The following is a 23190-nucleotide window of genomic DNA, read 5'->3' as shown; positions in this document are numbered from 1 at the left end:
ACATAGATAAGTACAGAGACTCTCATGCCGCCCTTATCTGTGAATGTAGATAGATATTTTGATATTCATGTCAGACAAGTGCCCTCCACAAGGTGTATGGGACAGATAAGAGTCCTGCAAATGAGAAGATAAATTTAAAGATCATCCCTAATTGGATCCATATCCCGATTACACTTCCAGCAATCTGCTTAAATGTTAAGCTTCTGTTACTTCATGATCTGTTTGTAGGATGCATGAACGAAGAAGCTTTAGGTCACTGGAAAACTCAAAACTAGAGATGAGCCAATTTTTTTGGGATCCGATTCGACGAATGTTTGAAAAACTTTGATTTGGGTATGAATCAGTTCTATCAAAATCAAATACAGTAGGGGAAATAAGTATTTGATACACTGGCGATTTTGCAAGTTTTCCACCTACAAATAATGGTGAGGTCTGTAATTTTTTATTGTAGGTACACTTCAACTGTGAAAGACAGAATCTAAAAAAAAAATCCAGAAAATCACATTTTATGATTTTTAAATAATTAATTTGCATTTTATTGCATGAAATAAGTATTTGATACAATAGAAAAATGGAACTTAATATTTGGTACAGAAACCTTTGTTTGCAATTACAGCTCAGACGTTTCTTTTTAGTTCTTGACCAGGTTTGCACACACTGCAGCAGGGATTTTGGCCCACTCCTCTCTAAAGATCCTCTCCAGATCTTTCAGGTTTCTGGGCTGTCGCTGTACTACATTGAGTTTCAGCTCCCTCCAAAGATTTTCGATTGGGTTCAGGTCTGGACACTGGCTAGGCCTGACCTTGAAATGCTTCTTACGGAGCCACTCCTTGGTTGCCCTGGCTGTGAGTTTCGGGTCATTGTTTTGCTGGAAAATCTTGCGATATATGGCCCCATCCATCCTCCGTTCAATATGGTGCGGAAAGCGAATAAAAGTATGGCAGCACAACATTTCACATACAAACAATAGAACTGAGAAATGGGGATCATTCTAAATTAAAGTACTATTATACCTACTATAAATTAAAATAGAAGCTCTTTGCGCACATTTTTGATCAAACGTGTGTTGGGCCCATCTACAAGTCGTCGAGGTGGCTTCTGCAGATGGGTACCTAACACTAACAGAACTGCCTCTTTGTAGTGATAAGTGGCATAGACAATATTCAAATTCTCAATATTTTGTGTATTCAAAGCCCAATATTCGCAATTCATCATTTCTTTCATGATTGTGAAAATCGGCAATGTAATATGCACATATTACAAGCGCAATACAGGCGTGGCTGACTTTTGCATTTTTCAAGCTGCCAGAAGTTCCAGGTAGGCAGCAACTTTCGTGACTGTGAGGAAGAACAATAGCTTTCTATGCAGATAGAGTGTTCCAATATATTTGCGATAGCAAAATATGACAAGATGCGCATATTTTTTGGCGCAATACATGCAACTTCACATTTTATCAGGTCTGAGTAGATATTACTAATTGGTGTACTAAGTATGGTTGTGACATTACAGCCCTATGTCTGCAGCATGTATGTATGGACAGCAGAACTACCTAACACCCTGCACTGGAATCAGCTACACTATATCAGGATATAACCTACACTGACTATCTCCCCCTAACTATCTGTAATATATATATATACGCTAACTATCTATCTAATGTAATGACACAGGAAAGCACAAAGCACAGCAATGTCACTGCTCACGCTCTCAGATCTGCAAAAAACTACAGAAAATGGCCGCTGGGGAGGTTCTTATATAATAAGGGGCAGGCAACTTTCCTATTAGTTGCTAGGGATGTTGCTAAGCTCTGACAAATATATTGCAGCTTTCTCTTGGCCCACAAGCAAGGAGCAAGGAGGGATCAGTACTACTGAAGAAAAATCTAGAATTTTCGAGATTACAAAGATATAGCACTATATTCTACATCTTCGCAAATTCTCGAAATGCCGTTATTTGCGATAAAAATTTGAGATTCGAATATTCGCGAGCAACATTACTCTCTTGGACTTACCTAAGCCTACAATATTCAGGGCAGTGTAGGAACCAGCTACATTTGTACTCTGCTCAGAAGCCCCAGGCAGTCTAAAAGAGGCCGCTACCCTCAATATATACTAATGTTGTGCTGCCATACTTTTATTAGCTTCCTGTATGCTTGCTTTATTGATATGCACCTATGACCATGAATGTGGTAGTCTAAGTTCAATACAGTGCAGTCGTCCTGTCCCCTTTCCAGAAAAGCACCCCCAAAGTAGGATGTTTCCACCCCCATGCATCACGATTGGGATGATGTTCTTGGGCTGGTGGAGTTTGAAAAGTTCTATTTTGGTCTCATCTGACCACATGACCTTCTCCAATGCCTCCTCTGGATCATCTAAATGGTCAATGGCAAACTTCAAATGGGCTTTAACATGTTCTGGCCTTGCATGCCCTCCAGAATTTTAATCCATGATGGCATAGTCTGTTACTAATGGTAATTTTTGAGACTGTGGTCCCAGCTCTCTTAAAGTCATTTACCAGGTCCTCCCGTGTAGCTCTGGGCTGATTCCTGACCTTTCTCAGAATCATCCTTACCCCACAAGACAAGATCTTTCATGGAGCCTCTGACCGAGAAAGATTGACAGTTATCTTGTGTTTCTTCCATTTTCTTGCCTTCCAAGCTGCTTGTCTATTGTCCCAGCCTTGTGCAGGTCTACAATTTTGTCCCTTGTGTCCTGGTGAGCTCTTTGGTCTTGGTCATGGTTGAGAGGTTGAAGTGTGATTGATTGAGTGTGTGGACAGGTGTATTTTATACAGGTAATGAGTTCAAGCAGGTGCAATTAATACACGTAATAATTGCAGAGTAGGAGGGCTAAATAAAAACTAACAGGTCTGTGAGAGACAGAATTCTTGCTGGTTGGTAGATGATCAAATACTTATTTCATACAATAAAATGCAAATTAATTATTTAAAAATCATACAATGTGATTTTCTGAATTCTTTTTTTTTTTACTCTGTCTCTCCCAGTTGAAGTGTACCTACAATAAAAATTACAGACCTCTCCTTTCTTTGTAAATTGCCAGTGTATCAAATAATTATTCCCCCCACTGTATATTCCAATTTCCCTGAAAGTTGGTATATAACACTTTCTGGTCTCCTAGGACTTATATTCTCTCTCTCTCTTTTGCCTGAATCACACACAAAAAATAAAAAATTGGGTTTGTTAGAATCCATACTTTTTGGGAAATTTGGAACTAATTCTTAACTGGTAGAATCGATTCTGTCATCCTTACGCAAAACCATATAATTAATATTAAAGGGAATGCTTTTGTACTAATAAAAAATAATGAATCACTAGATATTCTTATTTTCTAGTCTGTTTTTATATTCTATTTTCTGTACATGCCTATGTGGGTGGCCACCTTGCCTATACTCTGCTCTGTTGTCATGGTCTTACCTTCTTACTGTTCTCCTTCGTTTGACATGTGCTGGCGGCCATCTTGGTTTCTGGGTTTCTTGTAGCCTCCCACCCTGCGGCTTCTCCTTCCCACTGGGAGGAGCTAGATGCCTAGCTCATATATATAGGAGGTCTGTGGCTTCAGTTCTTTGCTTGGTCCTCCTGTGTTCACATGCTTCTAAGACTGCTGTGCTTCTGGTTCCTGATCCTGGCCTCGTCTGACTACCCCGTTGGTTCCTGATCCTGGCTTCGTCTGACTACCCTGCTGGTTCCTGATCCAGGCTTCGTCTGACTACCCTTCTGGTTCCTGACCTCTGTCTACGCAAGACCCTGCTTTGGTTTAGCCATCCGTTTGGACTTTTGCTTACAGCTTGATTTTCAATAAAGCCTTCTTATTTCCACTTATCTCTTGTTGTACGTCTGGTTCATGGTTCCTTGACATTAGGACCAAGCCATGAATTTTGACGGTACAGGGCCATCCTCGCTACCTACGCTGGTTGCCAGACTTGATCAGCAGGATCACCTGTTGGGTCGGTTCGCTGTGGCGTTGCAAACCCTGCTTGAACGCACGGCTCATTTCGCTTCCGTTGCCGATGGGTCGGTTGTCGCTCCTGGGCCCGCTCCTACTGCCGCTCCGGTTGTTGCGTCAGAGTCTACCCCGACACCTGTTGCTGCGCCTGCGGTGTCTCGGGGTATGACCGGTTCTGCCCCCCTTCCACAGCGCTTTGGGGGAGAGCCAACTCAGTGCCGAGGTTTCCTTAACCAGGTGGGCATTTATTTCGAGTTGCTGCCACATGCCTTTCCTACTGAGAGATCAAAGGTGGGCTTCTTGATCTCGCTGCTCTCGGACAAGGCCTTGGCCTGGGCCAGCCCTTTATGGGAGAACAACAATCCGGTGGTTGCCGAGTTTTCCGGTTTTGTTGCTTCTCTTCGGAAGGTATTCGATGTGCCGGCTCGTGCTGCCTCTGCTGCGAAGCTCCTTATGTCCATCAGACAGGGTTCACGATCCGTAGCTGAATACGCCATTGAGTTTCGTACCCTGGCAGCAGAGGTGGGCTGGAATAATGAGGCTCTGGTCGCTGCTTTCTCTCATGGTCTCTCGGATGCCTTGAAGGATGAGGTTGCAGCTAAGGACCTACCAGTGGAGCTCGAGTCTCTTATTTCTTTCCTGATTTTGATTGACACCAGACTCAGGGAGAGACCTTCCTTTAAGGAGAGCCTGCGGAGGTCTTCTAACAGATTGGCGCCTACGTTTGCTGTCCCACCCGTGCCTCCCTCTCCTCCCACGCCTCCTGGGGATGACTCGTCTGGGGGTGAACCCATGCAGCTGGGGTTTGCTCGCCTGTCCGAGGGGGAGAGGGTACTCCGGAGACGCGAGGGCCGATGCATGTACTGTGGTCTCGGTGGGCATTTTCGGTTGGCATGTCCGAACCGTCCGGGAAACGCTCGCACCTGAGATCCTGTCGGGGGCAGATCTTGGGTGGAGTCTCCTCGTCCCCGGTTTCCCGTGTTGACAAACCACTGATCACTGTTGTCCTCTCCTGGGTCGGGGGCTCGGTGACGACCCAGGCGTTGGTGGACTCTGGTGCTGGTGGTTTGTTCATTGATAGTGTGTTCGCTGCCGCCAATTCCATTCCTCTGCAGCCTCGAGGTTCCCCACTGGCTCTTGAGGCGATAGACGGCAGACCCCTTCTGCCGCCACACGTGACTCATGAGACCCTTCCAGTGGGGATAGCCATTGGTGCCGTTCACAGAGAGTCGGTCTGTCTCCAGGTGATTTCGTCTCCACACTACTCGGTGGTCTTGGGGTACCCCTGGCTCCAGAAGCATAATCCGACTTTCGATTGGAGATCGGCCGAGATCCTCTCGTGGTCACCGCAGTGTGGGGCTAGTTGCATCCATGGGCCTGTCAAGTTGCTGTGTACTTCCTCGGACTCTCTGTTGCCTCCTGAATACGAAGAGTACCGGGATGTATTCGATAAGGTGCGCGCGGTTGCCCTACCTCCGCACCGCCCATACGATTGTGCCATAGAGTTACAATCTGGTGCCGTTCCTCCTCGTGGCAAAGTCTATCCACTGTCGGTAGCGGAGAAGGAGGCCATGGAGGAGTACGTGAGGGAGGCGCTTTCACGCGGACACATTCGCAAATCCTCGTCCCCGGCAGGGGCTGGATTTTTCTTTGTGAAAAAGAAGGGCGGTGAGTTGAGGCCTTGCATCGATTACAGGGGTCTCAATCGCATCACGATCAAGAACGCTTACCCGATACCCTTGATTTCCGAGCTGTTCGATCGCCTCAAAGGGGCCACGGTCTTTACCAAACTCGACCTGAGGGCGGCATATAACCTGGTAAGGATCAAGGCGGGCGATGAGTGGAAGACCGCGTTTAACACCAGGACCGGTCATTATGAATCCTTGGTTATGCCCTTTGGGTTGTGCAATGCGCCCGCAGTCTTCCAGGAATTCATCAACGATGTTTTCCGTGACCTGTTGCAGCAGTGTGTGGTGGTCTATTTGGATGACATCTTGGTATATTCTGAATCCATGGAGGCCCACATTATGGATGTCAGACGAGTGTTGCAACGGTTACGAGAGAACAGGCTGTTCGGTAAGCTTGAGAAATGCGAATTTCACCAATCCCAGGTAACCTTCTTAGGTTACATCATTTCCGCTGAGGGGTTCTCCATGGATCCTGAGAAGGTTTCGGCTGTCTTACAGTGGCCCCAGCCCAGTGGTCTCCGTGCCCTGCAGCGCTTTTTGGGCTTCGCCAATTATTATCGGAAGTTCATCAGGGACTTTTCTATGCTAGCCAAGCCTCTCACGGATCTGACCAGGAAGGGCAGTAATTTCCAGGTCTGGCCGCTCGAGGCCATCCGAGCTTTTGAGGCTCTAAAGTCCGCCTTTGTGTCGGCTCCGATTCTGTCGCATCCCAACCCTGGGTTGCCCTTTGTCCTCGAGGTGGACGCGTCTGAGACGGGAGTAGGCGCCCTTCTGTCTCAGCGTAGAACACCAGAGGGTCCTCTGCTTCCTTGTGGGTTTTACTCCCGGAAACTGTCTTCCGCGGAGTGCAACTATCAGATTGGTGACAGGGAGTTATTGGCCATCGTGCAGGCCCTTAAAGAATGGAGGCACTTGCTCGAGGGTTCGGTGGTTCCGGTTCCCATCCTGACGGACCACAAGAATCTGACCTACCTTTCTGAGGCCAAGAGATTGACACCACGTCAGGCCAGATGGGCTCTGTTCTTGTCACGTTTTAATTACGTGGTCTCCTACCTACCCGGTTCCAAGAACATCAGAGCGGATGCCTTATCACGGCAGTACTCCGAGCTGTCCGGGGAGGAGTCGATTCCGACTTCGGTCATACCTCCGAATCAGATACTGGCCGCCATTCGCACCAGCCTGACCTCTCCCCTGGGTGAGCAGATTTTGGCGGCTCAATCTGGTGCTCCCTCTGGGAGACCCAACGGCAGGTGTTTTGTGCCTGAGGAGTTGCGCACTCGGTTGTTGCGAACCTACCATAACTCCAAGGCCGCGGGGCATCCTGGAAAGAATCAGCTGTCCTGGGCTGTTTCACGTCTGTTCTGGTGGCCTTCTCTACGTTCCGACATCGCCGCATATGTAGCGGCATGCTCCGTTTGTGCCCAGAGTAAGTCCCCTCGGCACCTTCCGTTGGGCCTTTTGCAACCCATAGCCACCGGTGAGCGCCCATGGTCACACCTGGGGATGGATTTCATTGTGGACCTCCCTGCATCCCGAGGCCATACGGTCATTCTCATGATTGTGGATCGGTTTTCCAAAATGTGCCACTGTGTTCCTCTCAAGAAGTTACCCTCTGCACAAGAGTTGGCCACGATTTTCGCCAAGGAGGTCTTCCGGTTGCACGGTTTGCCCAAGGAGATTGTGTCGGATCGGGGGAGTCAGTTTGTGTCCAGGTTCTGGCGCGCCTTTTGCTCCCAGTTGGGGATTCATCTCTCTTTCTCCTCGGCCTACCACCCTCAGTCCAATGGGGCCGCAGAACGATCCAATCAGGCCTTGGAGCAATTCCTTCGTTGCTATGTCTCCGATCACCAAGACAATTGGGTTGACCTCCTGCCTTGGGCTGAGTTTGCCAGGAACACGGCGGTGAACTCTTCCTCTGGGACGTCTCCCTTCATGGCCAATTATGGGTTCCAACCTGCCGTGTTACCGGAGGTATTCTCTCCCCAGGATATTCCGGCTGTGGAGGATCACCTTTCCGTCCTACGTGCTTCTTGGGTACAGATCCAGAGGTCCCTTGAGGTCTCTGCGCAGCGCCAGAGACTCCAGGCTGATCGCAGACGAGCGCCCGCTCCTTCCTACCAGGTCGGAGACCGTGTATGGTTGTCCACCCGCATCCTCAACCTTCGAGTGCCCACTCCCAAGCTGGCGCCTCGCTTTGTTGGTCCCTTCCGAGTGCTTCGCAGGGTAAACCCGGTAGCCTATGCCCTTGCGCTTCCTCCTGGCATGCGGATCTCCAACGTGTTTCATGTCTCCCTGTTGAAGCCATTGGTGTGTAATCGTTTCACTTCCTCGGTTCCTCGGCCCCGTCCGGTCCAAGTGGGCAATCGTGAGGAATATGAGGTGAGCAATATCCTGGACTCACGCCTGGTCCGCGGTCGGTTGCAGTTTTTGGTCCATTGGCGTGGTTATGGTCCAGAGGAGCGTTCCTGGGTTCCCTCCGCAGATGTCCATGCTCCTGCTTTGCTCCGAGCCTTCCACGAACGCTTCCCTCAGAAACCGTTCCTTACTCCGCGGAGGAGGGGCCCTTGAGTGGGAGGTACTGTCATGGTCTTACCTTCTTACTGTTCTCCTTCGTTTGACATGTGCTGGCGGCCATCTTGGTTTCTGGGTTTCTTGTAGCCTCCCACCCTGCGGCTTCTCCTTCCCAATGGGAGGAGCTGGATGCCTAGCTCATATATATAGGAGGTCCGTGGCTTCAGTTCCTTGCTTGGTCCTCCTGTGTTCACATGCTTCTAAGACTGCTGCTGCTTCTGGTTCCTGATCCTGGCCTCGTCTGACTACCCCGTTGGTTCCTGATCCTGGCTTCGTCTGACTACCCTGCTGGTTCCTGATCCAGGCTTCGTCTGACTACCCTTCTGGTTCCTGACCTCTGTCTACGCTAGACCCTGCTTCGGTTTAGCCATCCGTTTGGACTTTTGCTTACAGCTTGATTTTCAATAAAGCCTTCTTATTTCCACTTATCTCTTGTTGTACGTCTGGTTCATGGTTCCATGACATCTGTTAACAGCAGTCCAGAACATTGCTTCGAAGCAACTATATGGACCATACAAATCTTTACTCTGGAGGTCAGTCACTGACTTCTATGGGTAAGTGGTGCAGGCTTGCCATTGTGTAGAAGCCATTATGCAGGGAGGGGGAGTTGATTAGCTGTGACATTACCTATTGTGAATTACCTTACTTGTAACTTTGCCTTCAAGGGAACCTGTCACCGAGAGTTTGTGTATAGAGCCGAGGACCTGGGCTGCTAGATGGCCGCTAGCACATCCGCAATACCCAGTCCTCATAGCTCTGTGTGCTTTTATTGTGTAAAAAAAACGATTTGATACATATGCAAATTAACCTGAGATGAGTCCTGTCCCTGACTCATATCACATACAGGACTCATCTCAGGTTAATTTGCATATGTATCAAATCGTTTTTTTTACACAATAAAAGCACACAGAGCTATGGGGACTGGGTATTGCGGATGTGCTAGCGGCCATCTAGCAGCCCAGGTCCTCGGCTCTATACCCAAAATCCCGGTGACAGGTTCCCTTTAAATGAAAATAGATAGATTGTATTGACATTTGTTCACAAGACCACAGAATTTAGCTTCTATAGCAGACCTCATTCTGAAGTGCTAACAGTGGGTTTGGAAACTAATATCATACAAGAAATTTGGGAGACATTTAACTTTAATTAATTTTTTTAATTTTTTATTGCTGATGTCTCCGTAAGCAAACAAGCAATCTCTCTAGTGGTACATGTAGATATCCACCCTGTGCGGTAGGTGAATATTTAACCCTTTATGGAACCTTGAAACATGACTTAGAATATCAACGTAACCAGAGACACCAATGTCAAGGCAGCGCTACTTCTGAGTTTTTGCTCCTTATCAGTTCAGAGTAAGCTTCTGGTTGGCTAAGATGTTTTTGTAGAAGCACCTTGGAGCATAACCTTTAAAGGAGTTTCCAGGGTTTTTATTTTAAATTTACATTTCCAACCAGAAGAACCTTTGGATAAATCCAACTCATTTTCTCACTGCTGATCCATTCCAGCTCCCTGGCTCTCTTCTTTCAGTCACTGTATGTCAACTTCTGCACAGATGGGGTCACGTGCGCAGCTGTAACTAATGACCGGTGTAAGCGGTGAGGTTTCGCCAAGAAGCACATAACCCAACCGTGACATGCTGCTTGTGGATACGTCAACGCTGAGGCCAGTCATTACTTGCAGATGCACACATGACCCTATCCTCACATAGACAAGGACCAGAAGTGATGACAGCTCTGGAGCCAGAATGGAGCAGGTGACAATGGTTTGGTACTGTTTTCAGGGGGGCTAATTAAAAAACTTAAATAAACTAGACAACCCCCTACAATAGCTGGATCACTGCAAGGAGAATCTGTAACTTCCAAACAGATTGTCCTCAAACACATTGCCAAGTGGGACTTTTTAATGGGAGTTTGTGATGCAAAGGCATGAAGCTTTTGGAAATTCTGCTCCGATTCATTCCTAAGCATTGATTGGATTGCATGCAAAGTGAAATGTTAGTGAATTTGTGATTGCAGAGTTTATCTAGAATACCCCCATCTGACGAAGGTCCCTTCCCCCACACTGCAGCGATTGTGAATGGTGATGTCCTAACCAGATATAGAAAACAGCTTGATGCTAGGAAGGTGGATAGATGTGTTGCTTTCTGAATTGTATTATGGCCCTAGTTTTGCATAGCCTTTGTTTTTTGTTTTTTGTTTTTTTACATATGCCACCAGTACATTTCTCTGGCTCCACCATTCCTCTGCATGTCATGGTTGAGTATTTCTCTGCAGCTACAAGGAACATATACTGCAAGTTATGGCTCAGATAGAAATCCCCAGTATGAGATATTTCATTTTAACTGGAATGAAAAAATTTTATGCCGTGTGTCCCTACTGCGGTGACATGTATACGGCCTGGCCTGCAGTGTGATATACCGTCTGCGCTGACATTTTGCCTCTTACTAAAAGGTTTGCATTTAAAACAGAGAATGTTATAGTCATGGTCCGGCTAGAGGATTTGACGAATTACAGGAGTGAGGGAGCATTTTATATTTTCTTTACATTGCAGCAGAATGCCCACTGTTCGTTTTAATGGAAAACCTCTGTCCTTACTACTTAATCAATTCTTAAGATTTTCAACAATTCAAAAGTGTTGTTTTTAAAGAATATCTGAGAACACAATGTTAGGAAAGTACTGTACACGTCTCATAGGCAGTAAGAAGAATTTAAGAAGATCTTTGGAAGGATCCATCCATTCTTTGTACCTATCCAAGTGAAATTAAAATTTTACTGGCTACTCTGAGCTATCAGCCGAGGATACATATTCAATCAGAGAAGGGAATAATCCACTGACTGGCATATTTTCAATAGGAGCAAGCCTTCGGGCATGCTGACATCCAGCATGCAGGATCCTTTTAATCTCCAACATCTAGTGTTTGGGAATAGTTGGCTGATCCTGCAGAAATTTGACATAATGTGCCTCCACTGGGTAGGGATGAAGTTAAAGTGGTTATCCAGCCTTTTGATAGTGATGGCCATCCCTAGCTGGTTTGTGGGGGTCCTGTAACCCTACCGATCAGAGGTTCTGTGTAGATTTGGCACCAAAGTCAATGGGGGCAGCACTGCAGTGATGAGCTCTGTCTTCTACAGTCTTGACAGTTCTCTGTAGCCTTGGCACCGACTTCTGGCGATGGAGCTACAGAGAACAACTGATCGTTGTGGGTGCGGCATGCCAATATTTATCAACAAACAATTTGAAGCTATTTAGTTTAATGGGGTTCAAAAAATATGTGCACATCATAGTCATAGTGGAAAACTATGGCATGTCCTGCCATCTCCCTTTTATCTTATATGGTTGGTAATGTGCCTATATCATATCAGGATGACCATGAGGACTAAATGCGCGGAAAGTGTTTGTCCCTTTTGTTTGCTCTTTTTGTCTGACTAATAATCGTGATATAAATGGCCTAGGAAAAGTCTGCAGCGCTCACTGGCTGATTGGTGGGGGGTGCTGGTCGTCGGACCCCCACCAATCAGATAATGATGACCTGTCCTTAGGGTAGCTCATCAATATTACACTCCTAGAAAACATCTTTAACTATGCAGCATGTAAGGCGATATGGCATGAAGGTCACTTACGTATTTATATATATGTAAAATTACTTTTTGCAGGACTTTTTCTCCCGTCACAAATAACTGATATCTGACAGAAGTGACACAAACTGATGCTCAAAATAACTGATTATTTTTTTTCTCCTTTTGCTAGATCAGAAGGCAGACAGACATACAGATAAATATTAGATAGATAGTTTTTGGGGGGTTTTCTCTAGGTTGTCTAAATTACTGTCACTTTTAAAAGCTCAATCTTTTATCTTCACATTTTATTCCATGGGTTCACTTACAGTTTTTGAGACTATAAAACGATTGATCTAAAAAAAATATATATTTCTTTAAAGGTTTTTAAAAATGACATTTGCATTGATTTGTTTATTTTTGAGAAGGTGCTCACACAGAATTTTAATTTCCTTCAGAGCCAAACTTATACTCCTGCGAATCGGAGGTAAATCCTTGCGGAGACGATGCCTACTGTAATCAGACAGGCACACCTGCTTTATGTCACTGTAAGCCCGGCTTCCAAAGAAACTTAAAGAACAGACAATGCGAAGGTAAGTGCTTCAGATCGCGTGTCATAAAAAAAAAAAAAAGCACCTTCCGGAGCTCTGATTTACATTCTAAACCCTGATTTACATTCTAAACATTACCGGTTCAGTCGAGAAAAGGCTGCAGTCTATCTTCAGGGACAAGTTTATTCTCCGCACATAACCCAGGCAAGAATCACACTGCGTAATGAAAAACTGCTGCAGCCAAAATATAGTAACAGCGGTTTTCCACATGAAAGGAATTATAGAATGTAATTCTGCAGTGAATTAGCAGTGCCAATTAATTAACCGAACATCATAAGACATTGAAGAATTTAATGATAACAGGCAATTTAGTCAACGTTGCAGAGTCAATATTAACCAGCACATATATTGGGGGGGGGGGGGGATTAATCCCCAGATGATTTTGGAATGACTAAGACAAAAAAAAGTAATTCATGTCCTCCTACATAGCTGACTGCAGACATTTTCTCACAAAACTAGAGGATGAAGGATTTAAGCCTCTCTCTAGGAATCGTGGGTAGGGACATGCAAAGTGGTCTGCAGTCTGCAAAGGAGAAGAGCTAGTCAGTAGTTAATTGCCGCTATAACACAAGCATGTCTGTTCTATAGCACACATATATGTTGGAGATCAGACAGCCACCTGCCACATCTAGAAGCAAAATGGACCTGGCTCCCTGAATGATTGCATGGCTAAGTGGAGTGTCTGGTTAGGCCATTTCCGTGTTGCAGAGATCTATAGTGTACATGTAAATTTGACCTGTCCCTTTCAGAGATCAGACTCATTGAGAGCATGGTAATTAGACGTAAAGTCAAACTACCAAGCCTAACTGGACTAGGAGCCGAGGAGTAGGTGGGATCAGTTATGTTCTTTAATGACCTTGTTTTTCTGCATCTAGGCAATACCTAGAGTTCATGGTGCCCTATTCACTCATAGTGCTGATGTCCTATTGTTCAGAAAATCATGGCATCAACACCCTAGTAAAAAAGCAAACCAGGGATAGGAACCTAAACCCTGACCAAACTAGTACTGAGCTGTAATAACCAGGCACAAACACCACACAGTGTGCAGACCTGTGTCTGATTTCTGTGTGCTCTGCAAACAGCTGATGGGCAGGGGTGGCAGAAGTCTGACCACCATGACCTGATATTGATGGCCTATGCATCATATAATGTGCATAAAAATGAGTATGTGCCCTATTCATGACTATGGGTGAGCCAAATCAATTTATATTAGCAAAATTACTATCATACACTATGATAGGCCATCACCGATTGGGGGAGATCTAGTTGCTGATACGCCCACTGATTATTGGAATAATTAGGATCTAGTGCTTAGCGGATCAGGACTGGATTCTCCTACATGACGGTTTATTTCTCTCACGGTTAGTTGTCACCTGTTCTGCATTTATTGAATGGAGTTGGGTTAGGCCTTCAATATCTGATTGGAGGAGGTTTCACTCCTGGCACCTCTGCCAATCACCTGCTCTGCAGTAGCTGGAAACCATAGTGTTTGAATACAGTATCTCTAGGGCTGAGATAACCAGTAAGGCATAACCATGATAGTATTTAGTGCATCCACTCTGTGTGATGGGATCCATATTCAAGGATTATTGTCTCTCTTTTGCTGTAGATATCAATGAGTGCCTACTCCCAGGAAGCTGTTCCCACTATTGTGCTAACTTGAAGGGGTCCTACCGCTGCACCTGTGACAGAAACTTCATAGCAAGGGGCAACAGTTGCACCATCAAAGGTAAATTGGAATTTTTTTTAAGGAAATGTGTCACCTCCAGAAAGCCCTAATAAGTACAGTAATACATGTATAACACTTGGCACTGAGATCAGATCAGTAATTTGTATATCGATACTCAACTCCATTCCCCTGCTGTGCGCCTGCAAACCAGCCATGGAATGCCTCATGAGGACTCCTGTGCATGCACAAATAATGGAGAGGACTCCAGGAGATGCATATCCTCCGGATAGGTCTTCAATATCTGACTGGCGGGGGTCTGACTCCCAGCACCCCTGCCGATCAGCTGTTTGAAGAGGAGGCGGCGCTTATACAAACATCCTCTTCAAGATTACACTGTGCGTCATCTTGGAGGTCTGGTTGGCGTAGTGTAATTAAAAGTGCATGTTTCATTCCCTTGAATAGGAGGAGCACTTGAAATTACACTGCGATGCTGCCGCAAGCAAGACAACGCGCAGTGTAACCCTGAAGAGGAGGCAGTGCTCGTACGAGCGTCGCCCCCATTTCAAACAGCTGATCGGCAGGGGTTCCAGGAGTCAAGTTCCTTCCGATCTGATATTATTGAACTATCCTGAGGACAGGTCATCAATACGTACTAGCTGCCCAATCCCTTCAAGCTATGTTCACATCTGCCTCAGAGGCTTAACCAGGAACCTCTGGTGCGGATTCTGTCACATTTAATGGATAAAAACAGTGCTGTATAGTGATGAGCGGCAGGGGCTATATTTGAATTTGCAATATTTCATGAATATTTGGGTGAATATTCGCCATATATTTGTGAATTCGAGATTATTTTCTTGATTGCGAAAAATCGGCAATGTAATATTCGCGTAATGTGAAATACAGGCATGGGTCACTTTACTATATTTTCCAAGCTGCTAGAAGTTTCCTGAAACTGGAGAAAATGGTCGGCACGGCAGAACATTAAAAATGGCTTTATATGCAGTTAGAGTGCTCCAATATATTTGCGATTGCGCTAATCGGCACTAATGATGCAAATATTTTGGCCCAATACGTGAAACTTCACATTTTAGCAAGTCTGCATGTATGTATGGACAGCAGAACCTATCACACTACCTAACACCCTGCACTGCAACAGATGCACTATTTCAAGATATAACCTACACTGGCTATCTCCCACCAACTATCTGTAATATATATATATATATATATATATATATATATATATAAGCTAACTAACTCTCTATCTAATGTATTGAGGGGAAAGCACAGAGCACAGCAATGTCACTGCTGTCTCTCTCAGAACTTTAAAAAAAAAAAAAAAAACTTGCAGAAAATGGCTGCTGGGGAGGTTCTTATATAGAAAGGGGTAGGCAGCTTTCCTATTGGTTGCTAGGGATGTTGCTAAGCTCAGACAAACACATTGCAGCCTTCTCATTGGACCACAACCAAGAAGGGAGGTCACTGATGAAAAAAAAATCTAGAATATTAAAAAATTACGAATATATATCACTATATTCTAAATTCTCGAAGTGCTGATATTCGCAATTAATATTTGCGATTTGAATATTCACGCCCAACACTAGTAAATGGGTTTGGGTGCTTTTGGTATCCAGCAATGTGCCAAAATATCCACGATGAATGGTGTGGGATGACCAAATGTAAAAAAAATAAAAATAAAATAATATATATATATATATATATATATATATACCTGTATATAATTTGGAGATACTCTGTCAGGAGTTCTTCATGATGCATGAGTGTATATGTGGCCACCTGGTGGTTGCAATGTGAATTGCAGCCTGTCAAGGGTTTTGCAATTATGTCATGATAATATATAACATTTTATTATGATAACTTAGAGTCCTCGATTGCATAGGGTTCCACCTAATACCATAGATGACCCCAAGGAATCCTCCAGATGCTTAAAGAATCCCCCTCTATGATGTTTATGTGTGTAACAAATTCTCCATTGACATAGACTTCTTACTAGTTCTAAAAAAAAAAGCTATTAATGGAATTATTATGATATCTGGTATTATTTCAGACTCCGAAGAACAGATACTCTATGTCGCCAATGACACAGAGGTCCTCGCTTTCAGATACCCCTTTGGTTACAACGCGGGGCATCAGCAGATATCTCGCATTGCGCATAACTCTCGAATCACAGGAATGGACATGTATCTTCAAGGCAATATGATTATATGGAGCACACAGTTCAACCCAGGAGGAATTTTCTACAATACATTTCATGGCAGAGGAGGGAAGGAAACCAGAAGTGGTTTAATTGTAAGTTCCTTACTTAAACATGGGTTTGTGATTAAAGAGTAAGGGCCCTTTTACACGAGCCAGGGATCAGAAGCATGAGACGAATATCGGTATGAACGTTAATGGAAAGGTGTTGCACTCGCATGATGAATGAGCAATGGTTTGTTTATCGGTAGATCACATACTGTATTTCTTGTGGTACCTAAAATTGTATTTTGTTAGCAGCACATCACTCTGTGTAAATGTGGATGTGCTTCTGACAAAAAACGAATCTGTCTGGGAATGAAGGATCACAATGGTGATCATTCATCCCCACACAGAGAAGATGTTGCTGCCTGCAGCTTAAAGGAACAATTATCAGGAGTAAACTATTCAGTCCTAATCATTGCCCTGTAAGACAAATAGACAATATTCAATGTTCATTCTACCTGATCAGAAAATGTTTTCTTGTTTAGCATGAGTAACCCATTTTAGTAATAGGTTTTATCTATTAGGACTGGAGCCTTGCCACCAAGGATCATGGACCAAAAAGGTGTTGTCTCTCTTTCCATGAACCACAAGGACATAAATACATTTTTGGTGCAATTTTGAATGCACTTGAGATGGAGCCCATACAATCTAGAGAAAAGTCTTCTACATTTTTGGGGGGGATCCAACACCAGTTTTGGCCGCAAATGAAAATGCAAAAAACAACACACCAAAAGTATCCAGTGGGAACAAGACCTTCAAATGTTCACCAGGTCTTCTAGGCTTCTTACTAAAACCTTGCAATGATAGCATTCAGAAAATATATGACTTGTCTTCCAGCAGAATATATAACATTGCAACTGATAACTGAGTGATTTGTCTTTCAGTGTCCTGAATTTAAAAGACCCAGGGATATCGCTGTGGACTGGGTAGCAGGGAACATCTACTGGACGGACCACTCCCGCATGCATTGGTTCAGTTATTATACCACTCACTGGGCAAGCCTGAGATATTCCATAAATGTTGGTCAAATAAATGGACCCAACTGTACACGACTTCTCACCAACATAGCCGGAGAGCCTTATGCAATTGCTGTAAATCCTAAAAAAGGGTACGTTCGTCACAATGCAGATCCCTTCACAGTTTGTATTTAAAAGCGCCTTTACACTGCTCAACTGAGCAGATGATTGTCAGGAAGGAAGCATACCTTCCCACCAATTGCCTGCTCATCATTGGAGGAGACTGCTGCTATTTCGTGATGGACGAACATCGTCCGGGACAATTCGCGAATGGCCCCAATTACTTTAATGGCAGGCGAACCTGAAAAACCTTCAGGTCATATTTGCCAGCAAACACTTAATAGAAGTAGACAAATAGTCCCACAACATGGACAGTGATATACCAGAGTGGGATCATTGGCAAAAATTATTATGCATCTTAAAGGGAAACTGTCAAAAATGTGCCCTGCTGGATCCTAGAAAAATTTTACTTTAGGCCACGGGAGTGCGTGCCCCAAAAATTAGGCATTCACCTGACAGAAAATAACTTGGGATAATGTGGCTGGAGGCAGGGGCGGACTGACAACTCATGGAGATTATGGGGCCCCTGTGTCCCTGCCCATCCTTAAGCCACACCCACACACAGCCACACCCACATAGACTACCAATCTCCACCTCCTTGGGTGACATCACATCTACCAGCAGTGACTCTATTCTAGTCACTATCCAATCAGTACAGCAGCACATGATCATGTGATCCGCTTGACCTCACTTATACAGGACCACAAGTCCTTTGCTTCCTCCCGCTGAACAGCCTGGAGACTGACTCCGTCCACGCAGGATCACGTGGTCGTGACATCATGAAAGGTCTTTTAGCCTCCTCCAACTAGAATAAGCCTCTAATGTATGGGCTCCTGGGAGGTATAGGTCACGTGACACGGGAACGTGAAATGCGCAGTGAAAAATAGCTCTTTAGCACGGCTGCGGCGGGCCCCCATCCCAGCCTGGCCCTCAGACCACGTCAGTCCGCCCCTGGCTGGAGGTAGATTAGTCGGTCACTGGATAAAAATAGAATGTCCAGTACAGGCCAGAACTTGTGATTCTGTGGCTGGAGGTACATTAGGCATTCACTGGATAAAAATAGATCTGTAGGCCACTTGTGTACAGGCCCCCAAAATTAGGCATTCACCTGACACAAAAGATCTTGTGATTCTGTAGCTGGAGGTACATTAGGTGGTCACTGGATAAAAATAGAACTTTAGGCCACTCGAGTAGAGGCCCCAAAAATGAGGCATTCACTTGACACAAAAGATCTTGTTATTCTGTAGCTGGAGGTACATTAGACATTCACTGGATACAAAATTTACTGTAGGCCACTTGAGTACAGGCCCCAAAAATGTGGCATTCACCTGACACAAAAGAACTTGTAATTCTGTGGCTGGAGGTACATTAGGCAGTCACTGGATAAAAATAGAACTGTAGGCCACTGGAGTAGAGGCCCCAAAAATTAGGCATTCACATGACGCAAAAGAACTTGTGATCCTGTGGCTGGAGGTACATTAGGCAGTCACTTGATAAAAATTGCACTGTTGGCCACTGGAGTAGAGGCCCCAAAAATGAGGGATTCACTTTCCGCTGGGTGGCGGCCGTTGCTACCTCTTCTTCCTTATCCGATGTCAATAATGGCTGAACATCGGTAAGGTCTGGGAATGGATAGGAAAATAATTTCTCTGACTCGAGTGGAGGGGCTATGGTGGTGGTGGATTTGGGGGTGCACACAGCTAAGAGTGAGGAGGGTGCAGATACAGAGGATGAGTAGGGTGCAGAAGCGAAAGGGTGATTGAGCCACTCAACCAACTATAGTGCGTCCTTTGAAGTAATTGCACACGCCTTCTCCAGCTTCCCACTTAAGCACCAGCCTGGTGCATCTGCCCGACCCCTACCACCCCTGCGGAACGGCCTGCCTCTTCTTCTGCCTGTCATTTTCAAAATAACCCTGTGCCTAAGTCCCTAGAGAAGAGCAGTATTTGTTAAAGCAGGTATACTTCAGGCCTCAATCAATATTTGGTGGAACCCCTTAATTAGTCTTTTGTGGAAGCAGGTATAACACATCAATTTTTTGGGGGGTCAACTGGTATAACCCGTTGCAATTAGTTGTTCCGATACCGTTTGAAACTCTATATAGCTGTAATATCGCAGCAGAAGTGTCTCCAGCCAGCTCAGAAGTGGGAACTGTGTAGCTCAGTCGTAGTACAGACTTCAGTGGTGCTCTGCTATCAACATGAGAGTGAGCAATAACGAATGAAGTATGCGAGGAAGAAAATGATAGCGGCACTCACCCGAATGTAGCAAACAATTTCTTTATTCCTTGAAGAAAGTATACCAGGTAACAGCAGGCTGTGAAGGTGTGTCCATGTGCTGAAACATCTCAATTGGCTGTCCTGTCCCACCTGATGGATGTGTCATGGGTCAAAATTCGGCACAATGCAAAAGAATATGGCGCGCACGAACATCACCATATGTTCGCATGTTTGGCAGATCGCGAAGTTCTCCGCGAACCGACCGCTGGGCGAACCGCAAGGCCATCACTACTGCTATTATATGTAGAGATTAACTCCACAGTATGGGGAGGAGGGATCGCAATTGTCATCACTTGTCCCCATATAGAATTATTGTTTGCCGGCAGCAGAGGTTGTCTAGATGGCACGATCTGCTGCCGACAAACTATGATTTAGGTGACTGCACACTAGAAGGGACCAACACTAACAGGCTTACCTTTCCTGGCTTTAGCTCAGAACCAAAAGCCCAGAAGAGGCAAGCCTGATAGTGTTTGTCCTGCCTGTTAGAAGCCACCTTGTCGCTGGTAGATGGGCCCAACACAATTTTGATTAATTAGTATGCGCAAAGAGCTTTTTTTAACACAATTTTCATAAAATTAGCTCATAGAGCTAATTTTCTTATCGTAAGTATAGCAGTAATACAGTTTGCACTTATTTATGTTTTTAGTGTTTGCCTGTGTCGTTGTGCATGGCAGTGTGCAGCTACTTGTCTATCTATCTATCTCATCTATGTGTCTATCCTCAAATGGTTGTCTTATTTGTTTCTCTACCCTCACTATTTTTTTTTATGTCTTGCCTGTCAGGATGATGTACTGGACTGTCATCGGAGATCGGTCACATATTGAGGAGGCGGCCATGGATGGTACTTTAAGAAGAGTTATAGTGCAAAAAAACTTACAAAGACCAACAGGTATCTAGTTTTATCATGTTACCCAAGCTAAAACTTCCATTTGATTATGCAATTATTGTTGACACAGGCAGTTGACTTTATATTTTGTTTCAAAAAATTATTTCCATAGAAACTAAGGCAGCCCCTGTAAATGTGCTAAAATAAAAAAATATATATAATCTCCCTTGCTTCTTCCAGTGCAGTTCTCCGGTCCTCCTGATGCTGCCATCATCTTGCTGGTTGCAGCGGTGATATTCTGTGCACACAGGTGATTGGTGCAGCCATTCCCTGGCGTCAGCAGTATACAGGATATCACAGCTGCAGTCAGGAAAACAAACAGCAGTGGGTAGAACTGGAACTCATTGCTGGACATTGCAGGAGGTAAAGGGGTGGGTATCTCTTCTTTTGTTAAGTTAGTATATTTACAGGGGCTGCTCTTGTTTTTATCAAACTTAGACAACCCCTTTAACCACCTAACTGTTTTGCCAGAGTCCAGCTCGGGCAGTGGGAAAAGTAGCTAACTGACATTCCAGGCTTTCATACAAGACCAAAATGACAGCTAAAGTCCAAGCAACAGAGGAAAAATCACTGTTAGAAATCGAGTCAGGAATAATCGCAGGAAAAAACTGCTTTTACTTTCACTCTCAGCTACATTCACAGCATCCCATTTTCTATCAGTGATATCTTCCCCTGTACTGAACACATTGCTATCTTTCTGGTATTGTCTAAAACCAGAGATATGAGCAGATAAATCAGCACCCCCTCTCTGTCAGTCTGCAGGAGGAGATAAAAAACTGTAAAAATATATAGAAATGTGACATTATCATCACTGTATGGACCCACATAATAAAATTAGTTATTTTTACCACACAGTGAACGCCATAAAGAAATTCTACAAAATAATGTAAAAATTGCTATTTTTTATCTTTCCCCTAAAAATAAAATAATGTATGTTATTTAATACACTACATATACCCCAAAATGGTTCCTAAAAAGCCTACAACTAATCCCCACCCCCAAAAAACAACAACATTTAGAATAAAAAAAAAAAAAAGTTATGACTGCTAGAACACAAAGGGGGGAAATCTTATTGGCCCTTAAGTCTAAAATTAATGATGTCACTAAGAGGTTAAAAATGCAATAGTGTCCCCTGAGTTGTGCGCCAACAAGATTTATTGCAGACACACGTTAAAAATATACAATAAAAAAAGTGACATTTTTGGGAGGGTTTTCCCAATTTTTACGTGACTGTTAAAGAGGTTGAGAAATTATAGGTTTTTAAAAATTATGTTACAAGGAAGCTGTGATACATTCTGCACACTTGGGCCTAAGAAAATGAAAATGCTTTCTTGAAATAAGCTGCAGATGGATATTGAATTGTAGATTCACATGGTGCAAATAGGCGCAGAACTGACAATACCGGAAATCACCTGCAGCTTAAGTGCAGCTTTGAATTATGACAATTGCCTTTACTTGCAGGCAGTAGTTTCAGGTTATTGGTTTCCTACTGTAATGGCTGATTGACCTGAAAAATCCATCAAATAGAAGAACAGAGCTACCAGGACATGTCTTAAAAAAAGAAAGGAGAACTGTATCTAAACAATTGTCAATATTTTTATAGACTGTAATAAATGTATCAATTAAAAGTGAAGTATTTATCAAGCTGTTCACTCCAGAATCCTTGCTTCAAAAAGATTCTGTTAGAGTTCTGCTGGTGGCTGGAAACAGTTGCTAAGATTGTCAACACACACATTTATCATAAGGGGCGGGGGAATTATGCTTAATATTCATAGATTTTTGTTTTAGAATTTTTGCGGTTTCATTTCAGTAATACTATGCCATCAATAATGCAATGAATACTGTCCTACTGTAGCAGTCAGCATAAATGATGACCTCCTGTATACAGTGGATATAAAAAGTCTACACACCCCTGTTAAAATGTCAGGTTTTCTGTGATGAAAAATTAGACAAAGATAAATCATTTCGGAACGTTTTCCTCCTTTAATGTGACCTATAAGCTGTACAACCCAATTGAAAAACAAACTGAAATCTTTAGGTGGAGGGAAGAAAAAATATAAAAATAAAATAATATGGTTGCATAAGTGTGCACACCCTTAAACTAATACTTTGTTGAAGCACCTTTTGATTTTATTACAGCACTCAGTCTTTTTGGGTATGAGTCTATCAGCATGGCACATTTTGACTTTGCAAAAACACTCCAAATCTGTCAGATTGCGAGGGCATCTCCTGTGCACAGCCCTCTTCAGATCACCCCACAGATTTTCAATCGGATTCAGGTCTGGGCTCTGGCTTGGCCATTCTAAAACTTTAATCTTCTTCTAGTGAAGCCATTCCTTTGTTGATTTGGATGTATGCTTTGGGTCATTGTCATGCTGAAATATGAAGTTCCTCTTCATGTTCAGCTTTCTAGCAGAAGCCTGAAGATTTTGTGCCAATATTGACTGGTATTTGGAACTGTTCATAATTCCCTCTAGTTTAACTAAGGCCCCAGTTCCAGCTGAAGAAAAACAGCCCCTTGGCATGATGCTGCCACCACCATGCTTCACTGTGGGGATGGTGTTTTGGTGATGTGCAGTGTTGTTTTTGCGCCAAACATATCTTTTGTAATTATGGCCAAAAAGTTTAACCTTGA

At 44.1% G+C, this 23190-nt stretch overlaps 1 protein-coding gene across 1 annotated transcript in view; it reads left to right on the top strand.

The window, feature by feature from the left end:
• Positions 1–23190, top strand: part of LRP1B (LDL receptor related protein 1B) — a 1294122-nt gene that overhangs the window by 1209288 nt on the left and 61644 nt on the right. The window contains 5 exon segments of the mRNA XM_044303104.1: positions 12234–12368; positions 13996–14115; positions 16124–16365; positions 17199–17422; positions 20452–20558. Coding sequence (XP_044159039.1) covers positions 12234–12368; positions 13996–14115; positions 16124–16365; positions 17199–17422; positions 20452–20558 — 828 coding nt within the window.

This window comes from Bufo gargarizans, chromosome 8 (genome assembly GCF_014858855.1).
Source record: "Bufo gargarizans isolate SCDJY-AF-19 chromosome 8, ASM1485885v1, whole genome shotgun sequence".
Lineage (NCBI taxonomy): Eukaryota > Metazoa > Chordata > Amphibia > Anura > Bufonidae > Bufo > Bufo gargarizans.
The sequence above is the reverse complement of the archived record's forward strand: the minus strand, read 5'-3'. Positions and strand labels throughout refer to the sequence as shown.